This window comes from Oncorhynchus nerka, linkage group LG13, assembly GCF_034236695.1.
Source record: "Oncorhynchus nerka isolate Pitt River linkage group LG13, Oner_Uvic_2.0, whole genome shotgun sequence".
In the NCBI taxonomy this organism is placed as follows: Eukaryota; Metazoa; Chordata; class Actinopteri; order Salmoniformes; family Salmonidae; genus Oncorhynchus; species Oncorhynchus nerka.
Genome location: NC_088408.1, coordinates 6756180 through 6765401, shown reverse-complemented (window position 1 = coordinate 6765401; position 9222 = coordinate 6756180). Strand labels below are relative to the sequence as shown.

The window sequence follows — 9222 nt, the reverse complement described above, 5'->3', positions numbered from 1 at the left end:
TTCACGCACAATGTAGTTCCGGTTCAATTTCCCTCTTCAGTAAATGTGTGACAACATCAAATAGTTTTTTTATACAGCATCTAGCAAGTGAATTTAAAAAAACAATATGCCTGGGGCAGACAAGGAAACAGATCTTACGGAACGAATCGAGGCTTTTCTTGCCGATTTGAAGCGGGGAGGCAGTGGGACAGGACCCCTCCGAGGGTCGGGGGAAATGGCCAGAGAAACCACATATTTGCTTCGGAGAATAACAGCCCAAGCACGATGGAGCAGCGCAGGTATACATTATAACAGCTGAACTCTAGCTAGTTTATTCGATGGCTAGATTAATGGTTTTCTAGTTCTCAAGCTAGCTGTAAGTGTTTCTGTAAATTACATTTGACATTTGTGACCAACGTTTTATCCGCTATAAGACACATTGTGATAGTAACTTTAGCCAGCTGTCAAAATCTGAACAGCCACGAAAAGCTGATGTCATTTTGAAACTGGTCAATGGTGTTATGTCTGAACATAATAGCACAGATATTTCACCGGATTATAAACGTGAAGCATCCGCATGACGTTTCTACTCACTACCAAATATGGTGATGAGAGGAAGCCCAGCGGGAGAAGATAGAGCGAAATGGATTTTGTCCAACATTCTGCTAATTTTCTCATCGTTAAACATTTGAACTCTATACAGTTTTCTGTTTCCAAAACTAGAATCTGTAACAAACAAAGTGGATTGCGTTTTTTTTAGACTTTAACCTTTGCCAAAGTTTTAAAAAATGGCATTGTTTAGGAGAGCAAAGGTGAATCAAGTTAATGAACACGCGCACTTCATATAGTAGGGCGTTACCTAACGGAAATATGCAAATAAATGATAGAACGCGCCAATAGGAGCTCACTATATCTCCTTGCCTGTTCTGACCACTATGATTTAATTTGTTCCCATTTGAAACGACAGGCTGTGGTCTATTTTGGGTTATTTCTAAAAGTCTTTCATAATAGAGCGCGCCAATTTGTAGTCGTAAAACCCGGAAATAAGTTATCTCTGGCTCGTCCAGCCATCCCTATGGGGAATAAATAATAAATGCCGAAAATAAGGTCGGAGGTTAACTCAGTCTTCTACATTTTGTTCTATGCGATAATACCAGTCAGTTAACATGACCTTTATGAATTATGAAGGCTTTAAGTGCTTTGTGTTTTTTATTTGATTTATCATTACATACATTCTTCAAAATTCACAAAAAGTGAAGTTGGCTAATAAAGATTCTCATATAACAAAACATATAAGATATCCTAAGCCTGTGTTTACCACAGACTTTATTTTCAGCGTTTGATCCGAAACCCCTAAAAAAAACGTGGAGGTGGAGTTATTTCCTACAAAAAAATGCCAATACTATTTCTCTATTCACTTACCTGGAATGACGTGTGACAAAGAAATCCTCTTGTATGTCATAACAGGTGACCTGATGGAGATCATTCGCAATGAGGGAAGGAGAATGACGGCCGCCCAACCGTCCGAGACCACCGTGGGCAACATGGTACGGCGCGTGCTCAAGATCATCAGGGAGGAGTATGCCAGGTGAGTTTATCATCAGGGAGGAGTATGCCAGGTGAGTTTATCATCAGGGAGGAGTATGCCAGGTGAGTTTATCATCAGGGAGGAGTATGCTAGGTGAGTTTATCATCAGGGAGGAGTATGCTAGGTGAGTTTATCATCAGGGAGGAGTATGCCAGGTGAGTTTATCATCAGGGAGGAGTATGCCAGGTGAGTTTATCATCAGGGAGGAGTATGCCAGATGGGGATGGGGATTCTGGGGAATATTCCTTCAAAGAACAGGCTGAAGGTTTATAATCAACATTGTTCATCTGGTGTCTGATACCCTTGTTATGGTTGTCCATATCATAGTCTGGGTACCAATCTGTTTAGCTATCGTTCCACTCCTTACCAACCCTGTCATGCTAAACATCTTTTTGAGCATATGCCATGGAGTACAGCGAGTGGAACGTTAGCTAAACAGAATCTGGTTAATTATGTAGTAGACGGACTTGTTGACGATCTCTCAGTTGCCACTCTACTCATGTTAAAGCTACCATCTGTACAATGTCTTGTTGTTCTATGGTCATTTCAATTGAAATATACCCAGCTTGTCTCTCTCTTCTCATGTCAACTATGTTTGTTTTGTTTCCTCAGGTCCCGTGGTAGCAGTGAGGAGACCGAGCAGCAGGAGTCCCTCCACAAGCTGCTGACGGCAGGGGAACTGAGTGAGGAGAACTTCAGACAACACTTTGTTCATCTCAAAGCCAACGTCATAGAGGCCATCAATGAACTCCTCACAGAGCTGGGTAAGATTCTCACTGATGGCATATTAACACCAACCGATATCAAATACTTTCCAGCAGCTGTTAAGCTTTTTCATTTATTTCATTTCACCTTTTATTTAACCAGGTAGGCTGGTTGAGAACAAGTTCTCATTTACAATTGCGACCTCTGGCCAAGATAAAGCAAAGCAGTGCGACAAAAACAACAACACAAGAGTTACACATGGAATAAACAAAACATACAGTCAATAATACAATAGAAAAAGTCTATATACAGTGTGTGCAAATGTAGCAAGATTAGGGAGGCAATAAATAGGCTATTGTGGCAAAATAATTACAATTTAGCAATTACACACTGGAGTGATAGATGTGCAGAAGATGAATGTGCAAGTAGAGATACTGGGGTGCAAAGGAGCAAAAAATAAATAACAAAATGGGGATGAGGTAGTTGGGTGGGCTATTTACAGATGGGCTATGTACAGGTGCAATGATATGGGAGCTGCTCTAATAGCTGATGCTTAAAGTTAGTGAGGGAGATATAATCATGTCGCTCAACTGAAGCATAAGGAAAATACCATCTCAGACTTTATCTCTGTTTCATCTGGAGGGCGTTAGTTGGCATTTAGCTGAAGTCCCCTTTCAGCCCCCCCCCCACCTGTTCTCTAGTGCTTTTAATCTGTACACTGCTTATTCCTAAAGATCCTATGAGAATATTATCCTTGGTCAAGCAGCACTGAGCTTACTGTTATATTCTCCTTCTTGTCGTCTTCCTCTCTCCCAGATGGCACCACAGACAACATAGCCATGCAGGCCCTGGAGCACATCCACTCCAACGAGGTCATCATGACTGTCGGCCGCTCACGCACCGTCGAGGCCTTCCTCAAAGACGCAGCGAGGAAACGCAAGTTCCACGTCATCGTGGCCGAGTGTGCCCCCTTCTGCCAGGTATACGCCATCCTTTCAGCCCTCATTCACTCCCATCAACCCACCATCCAACTATACCTCCATCCCTATCTATCATCCAACTATACCTCCATCCCTATCTATCCCTCTCTCCCTGCATGCCTCTATCTATCATCCCACCATCAAACTATACCTCCATCATCCATCCATCCATCATCCCTGCCTCTATCCATCCATCATCCCGCCCTCCCTCCCTCTATCCATCATCTCTGCCTCTATCCATCCATCATCCCTGCCTCTATCCATTCATCATCCCTCCCTTCCTCTATCCATCTACCCATCCATCATCCCTCCCTGCCTCCCTCTATCCATCCATCATCCCTCCCTTCCTCTATCCATCCATCATCCCTCCCTTCCTCTATCCATCATCTCTGCCTCTATCCATCCCATCCCCTCCCTCTATCCATCCATCATCCCTCCCTTCCTCTATCCATCCATCATCCCTCCCTTCCTCTATCCATCCATCATCCCTCCCTTCTTCTATCCATCCATCATCCCTCCCTTCCTCTATCCATCCATCATTCCTCTCTACCTCTATCCATCATCTCTGCCTCTATCCATCCATCATCCCTCCCTCTATCACCCCTCCCTCTATCCATCCATCATCCCTCCCTGCCTCCCTCCCTCTATCGATTCATCATCCCTACCTCATCCCTCCCTTCCTCTATCCATCCATCATTCCTCTCTACCTCTATCCATCATCTCTGCCTCTATCCATCCATCATCCCTCCCTTCCTCTATCCATCCATCATCCCTCCCTTCCTCCATCCTTCTATCTATTTATATGTATATACACTAGTGCTAAAGGAAGCAGGCATCTATTTAATTAATTTCTTCTCTCCATAATATTTCATGATTTAATATGCTACAGTAATGACCTTTGTCCCTCTCCCAAGGGTCATGAAATGGCTACAGGTCTCTCCAAAGTGGGCATTGAGACCACTGTAATAGCAGATGCTGCCATATTTGCAGTGATGTCCCGAGTGAATAAGGTGAGTTTGACTTGTTGTTGTTTTTACTGTGATGTTGCTTATTTTTTTTTTTTTAGAACAGGCTCTTTCTAAAACTATTGATAGCTTGACTACTGTTAATGGACCAGATGTGGGGGTTTCCAGGTCATCATCGGCACACAGACGGTTCTGGCCAATGGCGGGCTCCGGGCGGTCAACGGAACCCACTCTGTAGCTCTAGCAGCCAGACACCACTCGACTCCGCTCATCATCTGTGCTCCCATGTTCAAGCTCTCGCCTCAGGTATTCACAACCATATTCTGGCCTTTTCCAGGGAGCGTTTTCCCTTAGCCACCGTGCTTCTACACCTGCATCGCTTGCTGTTTGGGGGTTTTAGGCTGCGTTTCTGTACAGCACTGTGTGATATCAGCTGATGTAAGAAGAGGCTTTATAAATGTGATGATTTGATGATCAGTCTGAACATGAACACCTTCTGGGTGGAGATTTTTATTATTTTATTTTACCTTTATTTAACTAGGCAAGTCAGTTAAGAACAAATTCTTATTTTCAATGACGGCCTAGGAACAGTGGGTTAACTGCCTGTTCAGGGGCAGAACGACAGATTTGTACCTTGTCAGCTCGGGGGTTTGAACTTGCAATCTTCCAGTTACTAGTCCAACGCTCTAACCACTAGGCTACCCTGCCGCCCTCCACTCTAACCACTAGGCTACCCTGCCGCCCTCCACTCTAACCACTAGGCTACCCTGCCGCCCCTCCACTCTAACCACTAGGCTACCCTGCCGCCCCTCCACTCTAACCACTAGGCTACCCTGCCGCCCCTCCACTCTAACCACTAGGCTACCCTGCCGCCCCTCCACTCTAACCACTAGGCTGCCCTGCCGCCTCTCCACTCTAACCACTAGGCTGCCCTGCCGCCCCTCCACTCTAACCACTAGGCTGCCCTGCCACCCCTCCACTCTAACCACTAGGCTACCCTGCCGCCCCTCCACTCTAACCACTAGGCTGCCCTGCCGCCCCTCCACTCTAACCACTAGGCTGCCCTGCCGCCCCTCCACTCTAACCACTAGGCTACCTGCCTCCTCTACACTCTAACCACTAGGCTACCCTGCCGCCTCTCCACTCTAACCACTAGGCTACCTGCCTCCTCTACACTCTAACCACTAGGCTACCCTGCCGCCGAGATGGATGTCAGTGAGCCATTTCTTCACCTGAAAGCTCCTTATCGTTGAATGACGTTAATAGTTGTTTTCCTGTTCTCAGTTTCCCAATGAAGAGGACACATTCCATATGTTTGTCTCCCCACACGAGGTGCTTCCCTTCACAGCAGGTAGTACTTTCATTGAGAACTTATTTCAATGTTTTATACTCTTGAGACTCTTTACCAAAGTGTCTGTAACACCGGCAGTAATCAACGCTTTGTCTGTGTAAAAGACTGATTAAAAAGAAAATGTCCTCATCTGTTTGTCTCTGTAGGAGAGATTCTGACCTCTATGTGTTTATCTCTGTAGGAGAGATTCTGACCTCTATGTGTTTGTCTCTGTAGGAGAGATTCTGACCTCTTGTCTGTTTATCTCTGTAGGAGAGATTCTGACCTCTTGTCTGTTTATCTCTGTAGGAGAGATTCTGACCTCTATGTGTTTGTCTCTGTAGGAGAGATTCTGACCTCTATGTGTTTGTCTCTGTAGGAGAGATTCTGACCTCTATGTGTTTGTCTCTGTAGGAGAGATTCTGACCTCTTGTCTGTTTATCTCTGTAGGAGAGATTCTGACCTCTTGTCTGTTTATCTCTGTAGGAGAGATTCTGACCTCTGTCTATTTGTCTCTGTAGGAGAGATTCTGACCTCTATGTGTTTGTCTCTGTAGGAGAGATTCTGACCTCTATGTGTTTGTCTCTGTAGGAGAGATTCTGACCTCTGTCTATTTGTCTCTGTAGGAGAGATTCTGACCTCTGTCTGTTTGTCTCTGTAGGAGAGATTCTGATCTCTGTCTGTTTGTCTCTGTAGGAGAGATTCTGATCTCTGTTTCTCTATATAGGAGAGATTCTGATCTCTGTTTCTCTATAGGAGAGATTCTATCCAAGGTCAACGTGCATTGCCCTGTGTTCAACATGTGACTTTACTCTGTTTGTTTCTATAGGAGAGATTCTGATCTCTGTTTGTTTCTATAGGAGAGATTCTAATCTCTGTTTGTCTCTGTAGGAGAGATTCTGATCTCTGTTTGTCTCTGTAGGAGAGATTCAGACACCTGAAACCCCACCTCTTTAAGGAATACCTAGGATAGGATAAAGTAATCCTTCTCACCCCCCCTTAAAAGTTTTAGATGCACTATTGTAAAGTGGCTGTTCCACTGGATGTCATAAGGTGAATGCACCAATTTGTAAGTCGCTCTGGATAAGAGCGTCTGCTAAATGACTTAAATGTAAATGTCTGTTTGTCTCTATAGGAGAGATTCTAATCTCTGTTTGTCTCTGTAGGAGAGATTTTATCCAAGGTCAACGTGCACTGCCCAGTGTTCAACATGTGACTTTACTCTGTTTGTCTATAGGAGAGATTCTATCCAAGGTCAACGTGCATTGCCCTGTGTTCAACATGTGACTTTACTCTGTTTGTTTCTATAGGAGAGATTCTATCCAAGGTCAACGTGCATTGCCCAGTGTTCAACTTTACTCTGTTTCTCTATAGGAGAGATTCTATCCAAGGTCAACGTGCATTGCCCAGTGTTCAACTTTACTCTGTTTCTATATAGGAGAGATTCTGATCTCTGTTTGTCTCTGTAGGAGAGATTCTGATCTCTGTTTGTTTCTATAGGAGAGATTCTGATCTCTGTTTGTCTCTGTAGGAGAGATTCTGATCTCTGTTTCTCTATAGGAGAGATTCTATCCAAGGTCAACGTGCACTGCCCCGTGTTCAACATGTGACTTTACTCTGTTTGTCTATAGGAGAGATTCTATCCAAGGTCAACGTGCACTGCCCAGTGTTCAACATGTGACTTTACTCTGTTTGTCTATAGGAGAGATTCTATCCAAGGTCAACGTGCACTGCCCAGTGTTCAACATGTGACTTTACTCTGTTTGTCTATAGGAGAGATTCTATCCAAGGTCAACGTGCACTGCCCCGTGTTCAACATGTGACTTTACTCTGTTTGTCTATAGGAGAGATTCTATCCAAGGTCAACGTGCATTGCCCCGTGTTCGACTACGTTCCTCCTGAACTCATCACTCTGTTCATCTCTAACATTGGCGGCAACGCTCCCTCTTACATCTACCGGCTGATGAGTGAACTCTACCACCCTGAGGACCACAAACTGTAATCAGTGTACAGAAAATGCTCATGATAATAAATTAAAAAGGTTTATGCAATTGATTGCATTTGGTTTGTTTTCGTCTTTTTCAATGATTTGTGAAACCAATGATTTTATAATATGATTTGCTGCAAGTTTCAGAACTTTTTGTTTCATACTTCAATTGTAATTTAATAGAATTTACAGAATGTTATTTCAAAGAAGAAAATAACTTCTTTACAATGATGTTGCTTACCAGTATGAAGCCAGAACAGCGCCCACTACTGGAACTCTCGATGAAGTATTCAGAAAGATAGTTGTAGTTACGCCGGAAAACCAGCAGGGGGTGTTTGTATCATCGTGGCTAAATCAGAAACGGGCGAAAGTGAAGCAAATAAATGAACATTATCGTTACAAATTGTTGTCACTGGACACACACTGGTTAAATCAACGTTGTTTCCATTTACTTTCATATTATTATATATATTATTATACATTGACGTCTGCTCTGTTTCTTCACGACACAAGTGTACAAATGTGGCGTAATAGCATATTTCTGTTTCATATGCAAACCAACAGATTCATAAAGATTTAGAGTTTGGACGAGGAAAAAAAAGCTCAAAAAGACTGGGTCCCGCTGTATTGCTCAGGCTGCACTACAGCGTCTATTCACAGGCGCGATCCCACTACTGAGCGGCACGGGGGCTTTGGCCTGCTCCGTTTCCGACCTGGGCCGGTGCACCCCTCCTTAGACGACCTGGTGGTCCCGGGCTCCCCCAGGAGCACCATATCGATACCGAACTTAGTGCGGACACCCGATCGGCATAGTCCACTGGAGCTCAGAACTCCTGAGCTCAAACGATCCGCCAGCCTAAGCCTCCCAGCAACTTGGATTACAGGCGCACGCCACTGCGCCCGGCGAGAGAACACAGGATTTTTAGGGCATTTCAAGTTAAATTCGTGACGTCAACCCACGCGTCACACGGCGTCTAGTGGGGTCAACAGCGACCTGTTGCGGTGGCATAGGATATTGCAGTGGTGCTCAAATTTTGCTTGCCTGAAATCCTGCCCAGTTGTTGTGGGCGTACATTTAGTAAGGTACATCTATTTACGTAAAATAAAAAATAAATAAAAATACTAACACTCGCACTTGTCTTTTCCTATTAGCACTGACTTTACAAATAATTACTTTATTGTTATATACTTACTATGACCGTGATATCTATGTGGTTGTGCGAGCTACCGCAAGGTGAATCCACTAACTGTTATAAGTTGCTCTGGATAAGAGCGTTTGCTAAATGACGTAAATGTATTGTATAACTATAAAAAAAGCTTAATGAACTTTTGTCTCAGTAAACTCAATCAATCAAATGTATTTTATAAAGCCCTTTTTACATCAGCCGATGTCACAAAGTGCTGTACAGAAACGCAGCCTAAAACCCCAAACAGCAAGCAATGCAGATGTAGAAGCACGGTGGCTAGGAAGAAAACTAGAGAGGAACCAGGCTGGCCAGTCCTATAACAGAACATGGCCAAGATGTTCAAATGTTCATAGATGACAAGGTAGCACGTCCGGTGAACAGGTCAGGGTTTCATAGCCGCAGGCAGAACAGTTGAAACTGGAGCAGCAGCACGGCCAGGTGGACTGGGGACAGCAAGGAGTCCTCAGGCCAGGTAGTCCTGAGGGCGCAGGTCCTCCGAGA

General features: G+C 44.2%; 1 protein-coding gene across 2 annotated transcripts; it reads left to right on the top strand.

The window, feature by feature from the left end:
* On the top strand, positions 1–7602 carry LOC115118995 (translation initiation factor eIF2B subunit beta-like). Of its 2 annotated transcripts, none has more exons than XM_029647716.2 (8): positions 1–278; positions 1447–1567; positions 2180–2331; positions 3089–3252; positions 4167–4262; positions 4386–4523; positions 5502–5568; positions 7392–7602. In XM_029647716.2, the coding sequence occupies exons 1-8, from the start codon at positions 107–109 to the stop codon at positions 7547–7549; spliced, it is 1068 nt and encodes a 355-aa protein (XP_029503576.2). In that variant the 5' UTR covers positions 1–106; the 3' UTR covers positions 7550–7602. The 2 variants fall into 2 exon arrangements, with proteins under 2 accessions (XP_029503576.2, XP_029503577.2); XM_029647717.2 differs by lacking the exon at positions 7392–7602 and adding an exon at positions 6304–6530.
* The last annotated feature ends 1620 nt before the right edge of the window (positions 7603–9222 follow it).

Excerpts from the sequence above, each read along its gene's own strand:
- LOC115118995 (XM_029647716.2), top strand. The coding sequence starts at position 107 with ATGCCTGGGGCAGACAAGGAAACAGATCTTACGGAACGAATCGAGGCT. Across the intron at positions 4,263-4,385 it reads TGATGTCCCGAGTGAATAAG|GTCATCATCGGCACACAGAC; the intron begins GTGAGTTTGACT and ends GGGGGTTTCCAG. Across the intron at positions 5,569-7,391 it reads GGTGCTTCCCTTCACAGCAG|GAGAGATTCTATCCAAGGTC; the intron begins GTAGTACTTTCA and ends GTTTGTCTATAG.